At 38.1% G+C, this 21,279-nt stretch overlaps 1 protein-coding gene across 4 annotated transcripts in view; it reads left to right on the top strand.

Moving 5' to 3' along the window:
• The window catches only part of PRKCE (protein kinase C epsilon), a 285,135-nt gene that overhangs the window by 213,966 nt on the left and 49,890 nt on the right, over positions 1 to 21,279 (top strand). For all 4 annotated transcript variants that reach the window (XM_040058416.1, XM_040058417.1, XM_040058418.2 and 1 more), the window contains exon 11: positions 16,346 to 16,500. In XM_040058416.1, the coding sequence (XP_039914350.1) occupies positions 16,346 to 16,500 (155 nt within the window). The remainder of the gene's footprint in view (positions 1 to 16,345; positions 16,501 to 21,279) is intronic.

Here is a 21,279-nt window from a genome sequence, read left to right on the forward strand (position 1 = left end):
GAATGCTTGTGCTTGATCAGTGGAGTTTTCTTCACTGTCTTTTTACATTTGATCTGAATTGTTGCACATTAGCAGATGTCATAGTTCATTGATAGATGGAGAGGAAAAGGCTTTGAAATTCTCTTACAGGGTTTGAAGGCTTGATACACACAATTCCTGTTTCTTCTTATTTTCTTTTTAATATTTTCACACAATGATATTAGTTAATGAATCCTAAATGAAATATGTTCAGAGCCTGACAGCCCAAAACAAGGTAATCTTCAGTCTTTTTCCCCAGAATAAACACGACCCTTACATTTTAGGTTGTCATTCTTCTCCAAAGCTGCTGCAATCACAATTTGAATCCCTCTTCAGATTCTATTAAAAATATTATATTAATATAGTTACTCTTCAGGTACATTGCTGCTTTTTCCATTATCTGAATGTCTATGTATATAAATAACTTAATTCTTTTGCAACCTGTGAGAGTAAGAAGTGTCTTGCCAAGTAAGATCAGTCGCCTGTCTAATCGATTTTTTTGCTACTATACAATGCAATAAAAGAGGGTTTTTAGAGGGGCCATGTAACTGCTGCTCTCTGCAGTCTATTCCCTTCATACTCCAGCAGCATCCAGAGTTGTAGAAGGATGTTAAAATGGGCTATTCTACCTTATCCCTTTTAGTATCCACCTGTGTTTCTGTTGTCCATAAATGTTTCTAATTCATATTTGGAGTAGCTGGTACAGTCTGCCTCCACAGCTACAGCAGCAAACTCCTATGAAGAAACACATTTTTTTTTTACCCCTTTTACTGCTTAACAGTGTCCCAGTTCTAATGTTGCAGGATTTGAAAAATAGCAGTTCCACATTCATCTCATCATCTTTGTGATGATTTTAATCTCACTAATATTGTTACACTCCTTTGTGCTGTGGACTTTCTACTCTAGAACTCCTGCACACATTACTGCAACTTACCTTGAGTGAACTGGAGTTTAGGTTATACAAGTTGACGCTTCATTTCTTTGAGATGAGTAAATAAAAAGTAGTTTTGAAGGGACTTTAATTCTACTATTTACTGGAAATGTTGAGCAGGGTATGTTTGTAAACCTCATGGATCATGGACAGGTTCTGAGGTTAATTTGTCCCATCTGTTTGGTTGCTTTTTCTGCTTGCAGTGGCACCAGATGGTTGAAAATTTTGTGATGGTAGAAATAGCGAGAGTCTAGTATAAATTGAATGGTTCCACCTTGTAATTTCTCTCTCTTGTGATTTGAAGCATGTTATATCTTCTATTTAACCTGGAATAAAACTTTTCTGACTTGAATCCATTCTGTCATCTCACTAAGTATTTTTCAAAAACATCTTTCCTTCTAGATTTACAAAATAAGTGGTACCACTTCAGCTATTTCAGTAAATGTCAAAATAGGAACTTTACTGCATTCATGCACATACACATTCCTTTTTCAGTTTATCTTATAGTGCAACACATTCTGCAGATTCCTGATGCACGCATCTTTCTTTTTTATGGGCATTCTGCAGAGAAGTAAACTGCCAGGCTATTCTGTAATCATCTTTGATGTTGCAATAAGTGCTATGTTCTTTAAAGCTTTTTAACCTTTAACCAGCTAAAGAACAAATCAAAGAAGCAGTTTTCTAGATAATTTAAAAAGACTATAGACACAGTAGATAAGTTGAAGTCTGTGTTTGCTGTTTATCAAAAGACTTTTCCTCCAAAGGAAGATTGAAATTCGTTGAGCAGCTAGCAAAGTTAACTCAATTTGGAGACCTCATCAATAAAATAAATGTATATTCAAAAGGTGCAATCATTTCCACATATAAGCATGTATTTACAGGACTGATGTTTTCAGTTAACCATGCTTCAGTACACACTGAAGTTTACCAGTGAATATATGCAACCCAAAGCCTCCGTACATACACTGCTCCAAGCAGCAGGTGCAAATCTGATCTCACAAAAGCTTTGCCCAAGTCAGAGGTCAGTGACTGCTGGTGATGTCCTCATGGCATCCTTTGCTGTGTGTGTCCCTGCTCTTTGCTTCAGGGGAAACTTGCTGAGCTGTTTTTAAAAGCTACTAACATTTTATGAGTCTTAGGGGGAGAGATCAGCCTCACTCAATCCCGACCAAAGTTCACATCTGTAACCTCAAAGAGACTTGCCATCTACACAGTGATCTATCTGTCCTTCCACTGTCTTTCCCAGCCCCAGCTTGGCTAGTGATTAAGTCATGCTGGGGACCACCTTGTGCTTCAGAGAGAAAATCTTCCTGTACCTGAAATTCCTGGGCATCACATTGTGCCAACATTAATTGCCTTCTTTTGAGTATAAATTTAATCACCCTTGGTTTAAACTTGTTCAGACCTTTGGAAATAATAGACTGTCAGTGAGAGGAAGAGCTAGCCTGAGCACCAGGGGCTGAGTAGTGACCCAGCACCAGCGGCTCTCACCAGCTAATGCAGACCTAGCTACAGGGTCCAGATGTGACAAGCAGAGCTGTCTGCTGGTCAGGGTGTCACTGACAGCACCCAGCAGGGTGGGGGGGATGAAACAGGGCCAGGGGTCACTTGAGAGCCAGGGCCAGAGGTGCACACCTACAGCCCTGGGCCGGTCCAAACTGCAGTGTTAAGGGGATGTCCCTCCCTAGGGAAGACTGGACAGGGCCACTGGGCCTGGCAGTGCCCTCATAGCCCTGAACTCTTATCACTAGCAATTCTGTAAGTGCAAGAAGGATATAAATGCTACACCGGAGGCTGCAGAAGATAGCAGGGCTCAGCTTAGCTCAGGGTCCTTTGTTGAGGTAGTCTGTCATGGTCCTCATCTCTTTGTATTAGTTCATGTAGTAGCACTCTATATTTTGGTCTCTTACCATTTTCTGGATGAGTAGGAGAAACTGGCTAAGTATTAGTTATTTTGAAGTAGACATATTTGAGTTTGTCTTAATCATATTTAGTGTTAACTTTGTTAGTCTTTATTAATTGTTGTAATTTCATTCTCCCTTTTTGTTGTGTGGTTTTCTCCTTCATGAGATCAAATCAGAGCGTGAAACACTGAGTCTGTGGATGGAATAGTGGCATGTACAAGAGGCACAGGAGAGAGCATATGAAGGTTAAGTTTCCCTCTCTGGCAGCTGCTCTCTAGCAGAGCAGGTTATCTGGTTTCTGCTTAGCAACAGAGGCTGTGCAGGGATTTGCTCAGAACATTTACACAGGGCAGAGGCTGTGTCTGTGAGCTACTCTTCATACTGACCTCCATCTCCCCATGACTAGGGAATTTTGATGTCGTGTTTCCACAGCAAGGTTTCAGGAAGAGCACTGAAAAACTTGAGAAACAATGATATATTATCAGCATTATTTAATGAAGCTTCTGTTAACAATAACCTAGGACTGCCTAGAAATAAAAAAGGTGCATGAGGAGACAGAGAGGATAGTTTTGTGTCTGGCCTTGCACTTTGCTGTGAAGCTAGGAACTTTTAGTCTCTCTCTTCCTAAATGGCCTGATTCAATGATAGCTTTGTGTTATCCTGTCTCAAGGAAGGTTGTGCTTCCCAAAGTGTGGATGAGCACCTCTACTTCCATTGCTGCCATCGGCGTGCTGAAGTTTGCTCTGTGGGAGGCAAGCTGGGCATATGTAAGAAGTCAGGTTTAACATGCAACCCCTGGAGCTTAGTAAAGGGAGTTGGTTGGTTCCTGAGGCTTCATCAGTGGCTCCAGCATTCAGAAAAGGCTGCAACTCACTCAGGTTAGGCGGAAGATACCCTGCAAACATTTTTCCTAATGTTTCTTTGTCTATTGCTGTGCTATTTCTCCCTGTACATCCTAATTCTATCCCTTCTTGGCGTATACCAAGTACTGGTGCAGAGAAGCTTTTAGTCTGTATTACAAAGTGCAGCATCAGCAGAAAGTTGGTCTTTCATCTGGTCTTGTTAGGGCATTTTATGACAATTAGTAATAGTATATATTTGTGATGAAGTTGTTGTTGTTGTTGTTGTTTTAATATGTCCAGTGTAGAGAACTGAGCTTGAGTTTGAGGAAGTAAGCATCAGCATGACAATGTGCCCGTCAGAGTACTATGAGTCAACACCTGTAAGAAAAGAGGGGTCTTGAATAAAAATCTGGAATTAGACTTTGCTGAATAGAAACATCTCTTAACTTACAGCAGAAAAGCACCACCTTTATTTTTGCTGTCATAATTATTTTGTTTTGGGTTAGCCAAGATCACAAAACAAAAGTGGCTTTGGTAAAATCAGCAAAACAAACTCTGCTGATTTGTTTGGTTTGGTTTGGGTTTTTTTTGTGTGTGTGTGTGTGTGAGCAGAGACACAGTTACTCAATGTTAATATCTCATTTTAAGGGACTTAAAATCCTAAGGAAGGTTTTGTTAGTACAAATGCAACTACTTTTTCTATTCAGAACATCATGTTCAAGTAAGCTCTAGACTTTTAGTTATTTCTGGCATCCAGGGCATGGTTTGTGAACTGATATGACAGTATCTCATATAAATTTTCCATCTGGATGATCACAGTGCAATACAAGTTTCTTGCTGTGTTGTCAAGCTAGAACTAACTGTTGTCACTGGCTGACCTTCATTTTTAAGTACGTGGGAACATTACTGAAACACTTCACATAATACAGAAGAGCTGTTTCTCTGTACTGAGTATCTTTATGTTGCCAAAGACTTCATTCATCTTCTGTTGAAAGGAGCACAGGATTCCCTGTCCTCCCCCGTCACAAACTTTCTAAAAGTGTAAATCAGTTCTTTAACACTTAATCTCACAAAGGGTCCCGTAGGAGTCAGTGGCCTGGTCTAATGTACAAAAGTTAGAAAATCAAGTCCTAAAACAAGGCTAGAGAATGTTTTATTGTGCTCTGACTTGTGTAAAATTGATGAATATGAAACACAGTGTCCTTCTATGTGCATCCGTCAATAATCCTGGGGTTTTTTCCTTAGTTCAAAGTGATTGAGTTGGTTGTAAGAGTAAGGGGGTATGAGGAAGATGCAAAGGAGCAGTCTGATGGAAGCATTAATGATTAGTGATGTGTACAGACTGTAAAATTATCAGAATAAGCAGCTCATACTGGGAAATTGGCAAAAGCTCTCTCTTTAACGCTCTTACTTCTTTTTCCTAATTTAATTTGGTTATTCTTTTTCAGGAAAAAAAAAATCTCAAATCTGTGGATGAAGTACCAGTCTTTTCAGTCACCCTCTTTTTTTACTTAGCTAGAAATAACAATTTAAAAACACTAAAGAATGTCTGGTACCAAATGTCTGTAACACGTAGAGCATCATAAATGGAGTATCTAGGCAGTATGTAAAGAAGCTGACCCTGATGCAGCACAGTTTTTCCAACACTCGTTCCCACATTATGGGGAAAGAAGTTTGAAAGCTGTTGGAGAATTCTGATTTACTCCTTTCTTAATAAATGCACAGGTGTTCATATCAAGCTCCTATTAGGCAAGTTAACTTACAGGATAACAAATGTTTGAATAACTTTTTGCACCTGTTTGCTTTGCCTCCTTTCCCTTTGCATTGTCCAATACTCTATTCATGGACAAGTAGAATTCTGAGCTGGGAGCAGGTTTTCCCAGTGCTAAATTCTGTAGTGCGCTTCTTTCACATTCTGGTGCAATGGCAAGGATTTGTTCTTGCATGGGGAGAGAGGAAATACCTGTACATTTATGCTTTCTTTTCCAGCAAATTCTGAAAATATAAACTGAGAAACTTAAATATAAAATGTTCTCGTGTATTTCTGTTGTAGTCTGCCCATTTGGGTTCAGTATGCCTGGTCATGACATATGACTGAAGTAATTTCTCAACAGAAAACTTCTGATAGCTTGTATACAAGTAACTCTTTGCTAAAGTCATTGTAGATTTCTCCAGGATCACAGCTGGCAGTTGCATAAATCTGAGAAGATAACTTCTGCCTTTCAGTCAGCTGATTGCATTCCTAGAAGCAAAGAGCACTGTTGCCAATGTATCATGACTGTGATATAAGAACTTGCCCATTCAGCTGATTACTTCTGGCTGGGTTTTGTTGTTAAGGTTTGTTGTTGTTGTTGTTTTGGTTTGGTTTTTTTGCAATGCTGTATAATTTTTGAGAAACTCGTTGCCGGATGAGTATTTTGTCCCGTCATTTTCATTATCTTCCTTAACTGGGTTCCCTTCCCTTCTGATATCACTGCTACTGGACCAACTGGCTGCGTTCCCTATTAGTTTTGTAGCATCTGATGTGTTTCCGTGTGTGCTCAGACATAAACTAGATGCCCAAACAGCATAAGAAAACAGGAATTTCAAAGACAAGGAGGGTACCAAAGCCACCCTAGGAGCTGAGGAGACACCTAGCATGTGTGCCATCTCTAAGCTCCTTGGTAGAATATAAGCAGGTTAAAAGTTGTTCTAAGAAGTTCTGAGGTCGCTTCAAAAACTTTTTAGTTAGTTCTCTTTGGAAGACAGTGTTTATATTTTTCCTATAAGAATCAGAACAAAGGAATATTAATAGCTCCCTGCACATTGTAACATTTTCTGCATAATGACATTTTACAGGCTTGATATAATTTTCGGCCATGTGCATCAGGCCATTAAATGAGAGGTCTTTAAAATTATCTCACCAGAACAGTTCTTTTTTCCAAACAACACCAAAAGAAGATGAGATCAAAGAATTTCATAAAAGGCGCTTTTCACAGCTTATCTGTCATCAAATGAAGGTATTAGGGAAATGGCCTGAGAAGCTTTTCCTACTTGATACCCCTTTTGAAGTGACTAGAACTGCAAAACATGCCATTTCTGCAGAGGATTCCAGTTGTGTTTCTCCCTTATATGAGAGGAAGGGTGCAAGAACTGTATCACGCCAGCTGGGACCCTTCTGGGGTCCTTGCTCTTGGAGTTTCCTTGTGCTTTCAGGGAGCAGCTGCTACCCAGGGAGTGCCCCTTCCCTGAGCTCACCATGGGGCTCACGGCTACCAACACGGCAGCTGGGGGCACACTGAAAGGTTTGCCATTGCTCCCAGAAAAATCCAGTGACAACACATATCCATCCAGGGTAATTTGGGGTTGAGGAACTTCCCAAATACAGAAGTTGTTTTGTTCATTTCAAAGGTTAGAAGGTAGGGGATTGAAGTGATAAAATGCAAATGCACATTCCTTCAGCATTTCCATTGCATGCCCTTGTCTAATAAATTCCACATATTACAGTATTAAAAATTTAATCCTGATCTCAACTCCATTTGAGTTAAAAAGTGTCTGACCACTAAGGTCTGTAGGTACTGCATCAGAAAATGAGATATTATAGGTGTCACACAGAAAACGTTCATGTGAGGAGGAGGTATAATATCCATCAATGACTGAGAAGAACAAAAAACCAAAATTGTAATTCTTAATTTAAATGAGGAAGGAAGTAAAAAATGAACATTTTTGCTCTCACATGATAACATTTTAAGGTCTCAATATGAAATTTTGTCTATTCAGGCAACTCAGAGGTAGAATTTAAGTCATATTCTTAGTGAGTAAAATGAGAGCTCTATGGAGGAGAGCAGGCTGACAACTCAGAAACCTGCTGTTTCTGTGTGACGTTGAAGTACTCTAAATTTCATCTCTTTTTAAAAAGAGGATTAATTAAATTTTGGATGATATTTTCTTTTTACTAGAGCTAGTGTGAGCCTGATACACCAGCTAATCCAATGCATAGTAAATTTGGTCCAGATAGTAATCTGACAAAATTCATTATCTGAGAAAACAGTAGGAAGATTGTATTCAAAATCAGATGTTCATAAATTGCACAGGAACAAGGTCTGTATGAGGGAGGTAAGTTTCATCTGTGATTCTGAGCTATATATGATTGCTGGTCGCAGAGTCTAGGGTGTAGGTTTTATTCATCACCATGCTTTCTCATGTTCCAGCATTTATGGTACAGTTGAAGACCTGTGCATTTCAAAAGTGATGCCAATACCAGTGAATTTTCCTTGCCACACTAATGTGGGATTAGAGTCTTTCAGTAATTGAAACATTCAAGTATACTTTTCTGGAAGTATTAGTGCTGGGGTGATAAGCAAAGGGCACATTTTTTCACTCTCAGTGAATTCAGGACAGGCTGTCTTCACTTTGGACAGTTTTAGGGTATTGCTGAATGTGTCTTTGGAACTGCCATAAATAAAACTTTCTTCCTGAGTACTGGTCTAAGTAAAATTTAATGGTCCCTTGAACCTTTTGCAAGGAATAGGTGAGGTCCTGGATAACATTTCCTGCTTTGAATTATTCACTTGCTACTTCCATGGCTCTGTGACCTACTGCTTGTACTTGTACATAGTAAGTCTCTCATCCATGCCAGTCAATTTATCTCAAGATACATAACAGTAGCCACATTTTCCCTGTTGAATAGTACTGTGGGATGTGTTATGGGCGTGAAAACCACGTTAAGAACCCCATTTTGTTCCTGTACCCATGGAATTTCCATAAGTTGACAACATAAATCTCCCATGACAAAAGTGACATACCAGGGCTGCTTTATGGCACACGGAGATCTCAGACAAACATCTTGCTTAAAAACCCCTTTCCAGCAACTCACATAATAGCTGGGTAAATGCTGCAAGGCAGGTCTTTACAGTAATAGGCTGTAAAGTATCTGAGAATCACTAATTCTGAAAGCAGTGTTTGAAAACTAATTGCATTTGATTTGTACCTTTCTCCGGCCCTTCACATGATAGGGTACAGAGGGATTTTTGAGTGACTCAAGAAAGGCCAGCTATTCTTGAAACCATTCTCAAGGTTTTAGAAGTGGTTTTTATCCCATAGGCTCTCAACTTACATAATATCTGAGGTCTCTACAAACACAATAGAAATATTCTGTTATCAATTTTGTAAAATCAAGAAAAACCAGTAACCAGTTCTTTTTATAAAAAAAACAAAGGTGGAAAGCACAGAATTCTTTCTCTAAAGGTATTATATAATTCCCAGCACAGATAGAAATTGATAGTTTGGGTAAGATTAGAATAAGAAGTAATGCAAATGATTTGCACCAGTGAAAGAGTTCCCAGTGGTATCTTCTGCAAGTACTGAAACAAAGTGCCAGAGGAGGTGAAGAAGTGCTTATCAGTGGCGATTTTTAAGAGAAGGTCAGTTTATTTTCAGTAACTGATACATTTTTTTTGACCTGTGAGGCAGAATATGTTCAAGGAATATCATTCACTACTGGCTTTTGCTGGTGCCAAGGGGACTGAGAAGGCAGCAGGGTATTACTGGCAGAAATGAGACTCCACTGCAATGGAATGCAGACAAACCCATTTGCCCTCTGGCAGACCAGATTAGCAGAGGCTCCTGCTTCTAGGTTTTTGTGGGCCAAAGTGAGACTGTTCAGCAGGGCTGTTCAGGTTCACAGTTTTAGATCTCTGGACTATGATGTCTACAGACTGCAGTGCAGCATTGAAAAGGTTAGTTCCCCTTAGCTCAGGTACAGCTGATTGTGCTTGTCAGCCATGGGATAAGCTAGATGACCTTGCAAGACTTCCTTATGCAGTTTTGTGTGGTTCTCTGATTTGCTCTGGTCTATGTTTTAACTTTGAGGCAATTTTTTCAAGAGAAAAAAAAAATAAATTGAAATTACTGGGCAAAGCTAAGTAAAACCAATCAACCAGCACTAAATATAATAGTACTCCACCAGCTTGAGAGAAATTTTGAGTGTCGGGCTGACAAAAAAATCCTCTAATACAAAATCTGAACACATGCATTTTGTGTTGAGTGAAAGATGCAGACATCTCATGTGAAATTTAAGATAGCAGTTCTTATGTACAGGTCATTTATTCCAAGAAATATGGGATTCGTAGAAATTGTTCCCTTCTTGGTTGGAACTCCTTGAAAGCCCTGGTACAGAACAGGAAAAACAACACAATTAGCCCTGGGTATAAACACTGAAATCAGAGACAGATAACATGTCATAGTGTCCTGTTGGAGATTGTTTCTGTGAACTTCAAAAAGGAATCGCAAGAACAGGAGAGAGCTTCTTGTTGTTTTCTTTAGTCTTGTACCTGGTTTTTCTCTTGGATTTATATTTGTCCCTCCTAATGCTGGGATTGTGGAAAATGAATCTGCTGTCCTGGTTAGCCTTTGTCTCAGGGTGGTGAAGGTTTGCACATAGTTTTGTGTACAGTATGCCCGTGCAATTTCCATCAGAAGCAGGAAATGTTTATTTAAGTTCTGAGGGGTGGGACAGTTGCTGTAGTTTTAGGTAATTTTAAACAAACTGTTTGAGCATCCTGTTTAAATAGAGTTAAGTAATCACAGTTTTGTATTAGTTGAAGAAGAATTCCATGCATGCAAGACATGAATAAAATATCATCTTACAGAGCATACCAAGGTGATATATTTACCTGACTTCTTGAGCAATAAGAGTTGTATGTTTGACTTTTGTTTTGCAACAAGTTTAGTGGCTAAACATATCCCATTATGTAACAGTAGTCTACTAGAATGTGAACTATTTTACATTTACATTTATCTGTATTTGAGACACATACTGGTTTCCTTGATACTTTCAGGGGCCTCTGAAGAAATCTAATTCAAATGCAACTTCCTGAAACTGGGAGAATAATCTGTATTCATTCAAAGAACTTAGTTTAGGGAACTAGTGAGAATTGGGAAGAATTTATTCACAGCCAATTGTATAACATAAATGTAGGAAAAAATGGTTGTTGGAGTAGGCTGCTAAGATTTATCAATTGTGAATTTTGCTTGAGTCCATGTTCACTGCCTTTCCTGAATGATTTTAAGTATTATAAAATTTGAACCAGGAGACAAAATACAGTAGTTAAAAGATTTGTTCTCAGACTTGTGCCATGGATGCACATCTCAGTTTTGCCACTGGGAGACAGATTACACAATTTATTTTTGTTTTGTAATATTTCAGTAATGAGGCTATGTTGAACTGCATATGGGGTCCCCCAGCTGTTATCACTTGTTTGAAAGAGAAAAAAATGTTTGTATTCTTCAGATTGAAGTGATAATTGTACATTTTTTATGTCTATCAATGGATTGTCTTTGGGCTGCAATTTAATGAGATTTTAATTGGAAAACAAACGAAGGACATGCGGGTTAATGACTGATAGCAATTTTTAAAAAGTCTTTTAAGATCTACACAAGAATTAATGTAAACAATACATCAAAGTCGTTCCATGTCTAACCTTTCATACAGGGTTTACATAGAAGCTTGTTCCTTAACAATGGTATTATTCCACATCTAAACAACTAATAGACTGTGTAGTGTCATCTGTTAAATCAGAACTGATTGGCAAGATTATCTGGTCTTACTAGTAGGAAGACCTTGGTCATTAATCACACCTCCACAAAGAGGAGCTGGATTGAATCTGTTATGTCCTTAGATTTTATTGCTACTGATGTTTCTGGAAATCTCCCCTCCTTTTCCCAGTTAAAAGCATGTACAATAATCCAAAAGAAAAAAGATAGAACCTCTATCCAGTGAAACTCACAACATCTAATACACATAACAAGCTAATACACAGTGGCGGGGAGTGCACACAATACATAGTCAGATATAAACAAAAAAGGTACAAATAAAACTAAAAATCAGAGAGTGGCAATAATCACAGTAAAGCATGAAGTATTAGAAAGATTTACTGTAGATCAGCAGGTGGCTATTTTGAAGTCAAGAAGGATGAAATATTAAATTGGGACAAAATTAAAGGAGTGGAATGAGAGAGATGAAACAAGATTTCTAGTTTAACTAGTAAGCATACTCCTTCATTTAGTGCTAAGGACAAAGACTAGAAAAATGGTTGCTTTTGGTGTCCATTTTTGAAGACACAAAGCATGTAGTAGACTCTCAATTAAGAAAGTTGAGAAGGGAGACTCAAATCAGAGATATTGAGACAGCTGTTATGCATTGCAATATAAGAGTTACATTTATGGTCAGAAAATACTGCAGAAATACAGAGTTAAACGTACCTTCTCTCTCTCTTTTTTTTTTTTTTTTTTTTTTAAACTCCTTGCCTGTTCATTTCATTTTCAGTTGTCTTTTAAAATCTCTTCTTCATGCACTGTGCTTTGCTTTCGCTTCCATTTGTTATTTTAAGTATTCTCATTCAACAATATCTTTTGAGAAATTCAAGGAACAGCAGTATGATTAAGGGCTAAAATAAACCCTGAAAAAGAATCAAATTACTTCCAAAAATATATTAGTTTACTTTACTTCAGAAAACATATTAGCTTACTTTGCAGTACTTTTTTTCGCTTTATAGGTGCCAAGAGAGGATTAATCTGTAATGTCTTTGTTTGTGATTTTGCCTTTTATTTCAGTTTATATAATTAAAGAGTTCCCAGAACTGCTTTACGTTTATTTTATTCATCAAAACATACTTCCCAAATGTTATGAAAACAAAGTTCAAAAATAATGTAGCCCAAACCAAACCCATTCAGTTTTCTCTTGGAACACAACTGATAATAAAGTCATACCTTGTATCTCATTTTTAACTGAATAAACACCACGTTGTCCCTCAATGTAAAATTCTTAAGGGTGTTCACTTTATATTCTCATACTTCAACATTTGAGTAAGTCCTGGTGGTACATGTAGCAAGACAGATACAATCATAAATAGTACAGTTCATTACTATTTGGAAGGATTTCATCCTCTCTGCATTGAAGGCAGAGGTGTCATTGGGTCACTCTGTGCTTACGTTATGACAGAGAGAAAGGAGTCAGAAGGCTGGGAACCTGTATTTTGAACATTAACCTTTGATGAAAGATATGAAAGAAAAGTTTGAGTGCGAAAATCAAAACAGTGTCTGTTGTTGCTGAGTTATGGAAATTTAAAAAAAAAAAAAAAAAAAAATTCAATCTCAGCTCCTATCCATAAAATATTCTCTCTTCTCTTGCATCTTCTTTTCAAGTAAATGTGAGTCTTACTTTTCTCAGTAAATGTGAGCTGATCTCATCATTGTCCTGACCAAAAAGAAAGACCAGAGAGTGCTTTTAAGAAAGTAGTTTCCATAGGGACTAAATATATATAATCAAAAAAAGATGATACCTTCTAATGTTGAAATTCTGGTCTGCTGTGCTTGTGTATGTTGTGCATCCTACTGTTTATTCCATACTAGTGGGCTTTCTCAGACTCACTGTAAACAGAGAACAGAACTTTCAAAGTGTTTTTTTCTCTGTGAATTCTCAGTAGAAAACTGAAATGTTTACTGAGGAAAGCTGAAAAAATGACTTGAAATGTAGACGTGTAGCAGAAAAATTCAATAGCAGAACAAATTCAATTACTGAGCTGTTCATTCTGCTTTTAGTAGCTATACTTTTGATGAGATTGTCAAGTAAGCTGCAGAATCTGTCAGAAATACCCTTTCAAATTAAGAATGGGATGTGCACAAAAAGGAAGATATAAAAGAGAGAGATGATTGACAGGTATCAGTGTCCAGCTCAGAGAATTCTATTAACCTTTTGTTCAGACTGTCTGGTGACAAGATACTCTGCTAGAGAGTCCAGGTTAAATTTTCAATTATTTATTGAAATTATTTAAATTTCAATTTTTAATTTCAATTAAATTTCAATAAACTGTTAGTGACCTAAAAAAGACTGGACTACAATAAAAGAACTTGAAGCTTTAACTAAACGCAATTTCTGACACTAATAATCTGCAATTAGGCATTTAGTGAATGTCACAAAAAGCATTTGGAACAAACACTGAGTATTTAATATGAGAAATTCCTGACATGTTAGGAAATGGCCCTCACCTTTTGTGGTCCCCAATTTTGTGAGTCAGTCTTTTTCTGCAGTTTCCACTGTTGGGAGCAGCAGCTCCCAGCTCTATGACAAGTTGAGAGTCACCATTTGGGAGTCACAGCTGTAAGGCGCAGCACCATCACTTCGCATCAGCATTGTTCCTTTCTGCTTGTCATAGGTGCAGAAAAATGATAGCAGCGTTGGGAATGAGTATGGCTGCTCAGGAGGATGGGAATTGCAGCTTCATTTTCCTTGTTGATCCCACTCAAGTTTAGAAAGGCTAAAATAACGGTGTAAGAAAGTTCAGTTTCCACAAGTGTTCGGAGAAGTTGCTTTAGCCAAGTGTTAGTCGTGCTCTCCTCAGCCTGCAGCCAATGGGTTTTGTGCTTGAAACACCAAACTGTGTATCCATGTGATATAACCTTAGGGAAAGACCTGCAAAGGGACACTTGCAAATGCTCTTCAGATATGCTCAGTCTGTGGTGCAGCATTGAGAAGCCTAACAAAGGACACTGCCTACATTTTCTTCGTAGGGATGTTGTATCCTCTTACATTATGTTCCAGTAGCCGTACAGCTATGCTTTTGACTGACCTCATCACAAACATGACTATTGGTGTTATCCTTCAGCTCTAGCTTCTGAAATCCTGACTATCTGAGAACTACCAGATTTTCTTTTAAAAGCAAGGCTGTAATTCTTGCTGGTTCCAAAGATAAATCAGACAGACGGCACAAGGGCCTGTATTTTTGCTTAAAGAGGCAAAAAGGATGATAGTTGAACCCTACTCTAATGTCAGAAGGTCTGCACTATGGTTTTGAACATTTCATACTAGCAGTACTGAGCATTACAGAAAGAGCAAAGGCATGGCTCTGAATCGGTGCTCTTTTAGTGTATGATGCAGCCAGAAGCTTTGATGCTATTCTTCAGGAGGTTTTCCTTCCTAGGGAATGGTAAGAAGAGTGTTGGAAAATGTACCAAGGGAATTAGCAATGTTTGAACAAGAATACCAGTTCACCTGGCTTTCCAAATTTCATGCAGTCCGGCAGTTTCTGTGTTCCCAAGATACATGAGGAAAGGCACAAATTTTTTTTCTCCATCCCCTTTCTATAATCAGCGAAAAGTCAGACAAACATTTCTAGCCTCCTCCAGGAAGCATCCCTGATAAGTTTAACATTTAGGCACTTAATGAGCAGCATTAATGCACACGCTTAAGTTTAAGGGTATTTTTAAGTGCTGTGCTCTGAGTCATAGAGTAGATGATTAAAGACAAACGACAAACATTTATGAATTTCTGGATTCATATATATAAACTATGTAATCTGCAGGCTTGGATTCATTTGGGGGTTGTTAATTAACTTTGATCTTCTGTTGTTTTTCTTTGTCCAAAGCAATGTCACATCTTGTCTCGTTTTCTTCAATGCAGCACACCAGACACTAGGAACTAGAGCCAAACTGCAGTGTGACATCAGGGCTGCAGAGGGGTGAAGTCCCATGCTCACACACCTGTGGATCATGTGACCAGGGAAAGAAATGTCTGTCATATCACATCAGGATTACATCCACCTCTAACTAAACTCATGTGCATGTAGCTGTAGATAATTAACAGTAAGGAAATGAAGAATATGGAGTAGGCATTCATCAAGGGTGAACAGGCAAGGAGTTGAAGATTTAGTGGTATTAGTACAGAGTGGGGAAAAATATGAAAATTTGTAAGGAACACTTTAAAAAATTGATCTAAATTATATCAAGTAGATGTGTGTAATTTCTTTCCTTATGCCTTTACCTGCATTGCCAGTTTAGTTAATAAATGGTTCAAGATACCAAGCACATGTTTAGTTTACTGATATTTTCAGTTCTGACTATTTCAGCTCGTGCTTAACTTTTGGGTTAGTCGTGTGACTGCCTGAGAATCTCATTGCTATTCTCAGGGAGCATTCATTTCTAGTCTAGCTTATGGAAATAGGCTTGAAAGCTTGAATGGGGAAGTGATAAGCATTATAAGAAAATAGAAAGAACCTAATATGTATTTTAATACTGTAATCCTATTTCATTACGAGGGTTTGAGGCAACTAAAAAAAATGTAAGTGTTTGAGATTGGCAACACTTGTTTCTATAGCTTAACGATTCTAAAAAAATTTACATTATTTGGGGAAGATGCTTTGCAGACAAAGTAACTGATAAGAGAGAAGTGAAGAAAGAAGACTGAAATTTTCCCTGCAGCCTGTCAGTAGTTGACAAAATTGACTTATCTTTTCATGGCTTATTATGGCTAATTTTTGTAAAACTATGTTTTTATGGCTAAATTATAAAAGAAATAGCATCACTTAAGTATCTCTGTTATTATATGAACTTGATTATAATTCCATAGGTATTTGTTGACGTGTGGAGGTTTATGTGTGTGTGTTGTTTAATACAGTATTTTGATTGCCTTTTTCTCATTTCTCACTTTAAGACTCATCTCATTTTCTTCAGGTTTGGTGGGTTTTGGTTATCAGCTTTCTCCTTTTTTTGGAATCATTGCATTAGTTTCTTTTATTTCATGATGTAAACGCTCTAGTCATTTCAAGTGTAGCTTCAAGCTGTCCTTTATGTCACTAAAAGGAATTAGCTAAATAGCACTGTTTAATTAATTTCAGGACCGCCTCTTTTTCGTCATGGAGTATGTAAATGGAGGAGACCTAATGTTTCAAATCCAACGCTCACGCAAATTTGATGAACCTCGATCCCGCTTTTATGCTGCAGAGGTCACATCGGCACTCATGTTTCTTCACCAACATGGCGTCATCTACAGGTACTTTTTTTGATCAAAAAAGGTTTTCTTGGGGCTTTGGGATGGTTTTGGCTGAAATCCTCCATCTCTTAGCAACCAGTTTTAGATTAGTTGTTTGTTCCAATTTGCTTACCCAGAACTTTTTTTTGGCTGTTTATCATTGAGAATGTTAACATTTGAATAGCCTCTGCAGCAGTCGCCAGCTGTGTGTGCCAGTTTTGTGTTCTAGTCCAAATAAAGTGGGTTTGAATAAGCTTGGCACAGTGCGACCCAGAGGTGACCTTTCAGCAGATCAGCGCAATCTCTTCACTTTCCTCCCTGTGCCATAGATTTCCTCTCGGTTTCTAACCCTCTGCCACTTCCTGAGTTTGTTTGTCTTAGTTGTCTCCACTCCGATACGATCGGGATGGCCGTTTGCAACGCTTTGCTTATGCCCCTTCCTCTTGACTGTTTGGGTGAAGGCTTAGTCACCAGCAGGAAGTGGCTCGTTGGAGACAATTCTGATTTGCTTTCAAGTGCCCTGCATCTATTTGAACCTCCCCCACCGGCCCCAGTCTCTAATCTTCAACACCCATGCACACACGCACAAAAAGTGCATATTGTTGTGCTGGGATGAAGAATGCATTTAGGGATAGGCTTTATTATTAAAAGTAAGGATTCGCTTTGAAAAATTTCACCCTGATGTTAATGTGTTTATTAAATCCTTTATCTTGTCATTTCACACTTCCTCTCTGTTTTTATTTGTTTTTAGCCGTCTGTTATTACTTGAGATAAATTTGGGCTTTCACAAGCAACATGCTTAATAGGTTTTGTAATATAAATCTGCCCTGTCTTGTACAAACTCAGAGTTCTTCACATCTAACTGAGCTCTGGTTTTGCCCTTGATATTCCTACCCCCTTTCAGGTTATCAGTTTTGATTTGAGGTAGTCATCTCAGGGACAAGCAATCTTGGATTTCATGAGCAGAAACATCAAGATAAGGAAATGGAGTTTGTCACATTCCTGGCTACATATAAAGGCAGGTCTTGATAGTACTAGAAATTGAGAAGGAACTATTAAATGTTTAGTAACCAGGATTGAGTGGTAAGTTCCATTAGAAGCAGTTGGCTTTCCCACATAGAAAGGGATTCAAAGGCAAGTTTCTCAAAGGCGTCTCCTTTCCAGAGACATAGCAAACAGCAGAACATCACAGCTTCTGAGGAAAGTAAATCTCTTTGAAAGTCTTTTCATTAAAAGTCTGGTTTTCTTTATAGAACTCTGCTAGCTGCAGCTCTTAATCTCCACCTTTTATTAACGCTGGTATGATGTTTGCATACTGGGTTGTACTTTTGGCCCTGACACTTCACATGGTGTTGTTTTCAAGTGCTGAAGATCCAACACAATTCTTACCTTTCCTGCCCATATCATATTTCCTATTCATCGTCCGCATTAATTTCCAAAGCTGGGTATTTGTACATTCACATAATAGAATGTGGCAACTTCAGAATTTGTAACTATCTGTCATAAGGGAAACAGACAAGCTTGGTGCTTTGAAAAGTGAAGTATTTTGAGGATTTGTGTCCATAAAATACTTGGGCTAATTTGCTTCTCCTGGAAACTGGAGGTAGACACCTTGTAATTATCAATCATTTTAATGATTTCTGTGAACCAGCAAGAAAGAATTGGTATAAAATTACATCTCCCTGCTTTATGTGAATGTGCATTCATTCACCCCATGTCTTTCACTGCTTCCATCCCTTTGCCCACGTTCTTCTCTCTCTCTACTCCTTCTTTCCTACCTCTTTCCCCTTGTCCTGTACACAGCTTCTGCTGGGTGTTGGCTCCTAGCTGGATGCATTGAATTGTGTTCTTTCTTTGATTTAATCAGCAGAATGCTTCCATCACAGGAGAACTGTCATTCTGAGACAATTTAAGCTTCACAGTGTACTCACAACTTTTGATTCAGACACTATGCTGACATGTCTGACATGCATGCTAGAGTATGACACTGAACTTGTAAATGGCGTGTTATGCGGAGTGTATGATCAGAGGACACAAGGGAACATGAGTTGTAGGATGAAAGCATAAACTATTGAAAGCAACAGGAAGAAATTAGGAATAGATTCAATTGTATTTTGTTTTGACGTAGGTTTTTGGATCTTGACACAGCTATATTTGTAAGAATAATTCATTTTCTAAACTGTGAGATCTTAGGAATTCAAATGTTTGTAAAATGCACATCCCAGTTATGCTGTAAAATACAAGTAGAAGAAAGAATTTGGAAATTATTTAAAAATAATTAATCATAAGGAAATGTCACAATTCATTCACAGTGTGCCAGGCCTTGGGAGAATGCATTTGTTGATATCAAGCATGCGTAAGAGGAGTTGTCTTGTGCAGAAAAGTTTCAGCCTAATTATTCCATACCTCTCTGCATTATTTACTACAATGTTAAAAATGCATTGGGATCAAGTCACTCCTTTACATCTCAAAAGCTCTTATTAGCTGTCAAACCAGGAAAGAAAAGGGAAAGAAAAAAGGAAAATGAAAGAACCTTTGCTCCTGAATAACTACCGCTCATAACTACCTAACATGCCTTCAGATATTTTAATAAAGAATACTTTTCTTCTGTGTAATTATATTTCTAGAAAAAACATTGTGGTGTGAAATTAATGGTTATTCTCCAAAGTGGGAAATGCTGCTTGTGTGGGCACTTCTTCAAGGAAAGTGGGGAATATAAAAATAAACTAAGATGTTTGATGGAAATGTAGGTTTCAAAATAGCTGCTATACCTTCTGATCTTTTTTCAGTCTTGTATGTGGAAGTGTTTGTTTGGAGCTAAACAAAGTTATATTTTTGGAAGTAAATAACTAGCCTTACCTCTTGCTTTGGCTTGTTGGTTAGGTTTTTAGAGAGTGCTATGATGATACTAAATGATCATCTTTTATAATAACTGGTTTATCCTCATTTCCCCTAAGTTCAAAGAGAGAGCCAGCTCCCTGTTTGGCAATAGAAATTATTCTCTGAGTTCACATCTTTGCAACTGGCCCAAGAGTTGTTCCCAGACTTGTCCTACTACCGATGTGCTCATTGGAATTACATATATCTTCCTTATGTTTATTGACTTTAAGATGGAAATAAAGATGAACGTCACAACTTTTATATATAGAGATATTCCCATTGATGAATGCACCTTGTATGTTAGATAAACTTTAGGATAACTTTTTAGTGCAGCATTTTTAAAGGTGTGATGTTACTGTTGTGTCAAAAACACTTCAACAGTTTAATAAAAATATTTACATTATCCCTGCCACCTTCCCTCTCATCTGGCATTCAGCTATTCAAGCACATGTCAGGCTGGGGCCTGATAATACAAGTAGAGTTAATCAGACACTAAAGAAGTTTCAATCCCATTTTCTGGCACTTGTCCTTGTTTGTGTTATGCAATTGAAATTGCGCCACTGGAAAAAAATGTATCCAAGCTTCAGGAATTAAGGATTAGAAATCTCATTTTGATTTTTCTTGTGAGCTGGACTGGAGTTTGAACTTGGTGATGAAAGGTTGTGGACTATGTCCTGCCCCCAGAGTCTGGTGTATTTAAAGTCAGTTATCGTAATGTATTAATATTATGTCTATATAAAATATATTAGTATATACTCTCATGTAGGGAAAATGCAATGAACTGTGTGTGTTTAGTAACTGTCACTTCTGTACTCCCCTCTTGTACTGAATTTCAACATTCCTGTGCTCTTTCTGCAGGTATATGTAAACGTGGCGTGTTCTTGTTTCACTCGCAGTTGTTGGGTTGAGGTTGTTAGGAGTACTTGGGTGGCTGTCTCTGCTCTCAGTGTAGGAGTTCAAGCGAGGTGACACAAGTGACCTGCTGTGACCTGAAATACCTACAAAGAACTGTTGTCTCCCCGGGCAGGAAGGACAGCACTAGAACGGGGTACCACTTCACGAACATAAATGACGGTGTCCCCAGTTCATACATGATTTAGGAAACAACTGTGTGAGCTGTAAGCATTGTTTCAGTAGTTGCGTGTTGCTTGATCTCTGTCATCCTCCAGAGTCATTCAAGTGCTCTCTCTGAAATACAAAAGCAAAAAAACTGAATGTATAAAATTTCAGTTCACCTCAAAGGAAGAAAAATATCTTAACTGGGAAATTAGTGTCACCTGCTTTGGCTTGACTAATGTGGGAGAAAATTTTTTGCTTTCAAGTGTAAGATCTGTGAGACATTGCTTTCAAATCATGCAGCACCTGGTCATGATGGAGTCCTTATTCATAACTGTGGGTTATTATGTTCCTCAGCAATATGAAGTAATAACCCAGCCTGTAACTTGCTGGAGCTTTCTAAGGCTCTCTGCACTCTGTAATTAATGTGTTGGTCATGATGAAGGATTTATTAACACTGAATTGAGGCAAATGTGGATGTAAATGTGCTGATGCCAATCCTTGAGCACCTCCGGGCTTTTTCCGTACACAACTACCCTAAGAACTTGTTTGAACACTAACTGAAGTTTTCCCTGGATGATCAATTTTCCCAGCATTCCTGTTTATCAGGGCAGCACCCACCAGAGTTTCAGAAAGAAGTACTACCTAAAATTAAAAGCATTTTCATTAGTGTGTTTTTGTGTGAAATAAGAATATTTATTTAGAAAGTGTGACTTCATTGGTGGTTGTGTGATTCAGTGCAGAGTAATAGGCAGTTATATTTACACTGATGGAAATGTTGCATGGTCAGTGGTTAACATGTTAAAAGTCATCATTCTCCCAAGTTACCTTACTGTGTTATTTCTGAGTGGCAGCAGCCAAATA

Source organism: Hirundo rustica, chromosome 3 (assembly GCF_015227805.2).
Source record: "Hirundo rustica isolate bHirRus1 chromosome 3, bHirRus1.pri.v3, whole genome shotgun sequence".
Taxonomy (NCBI): Eukaryota; Metazoa; Chordata; class Aves; order Passeriformes; family Hirundinidae; genus Hirundo; species Hirundo rustica.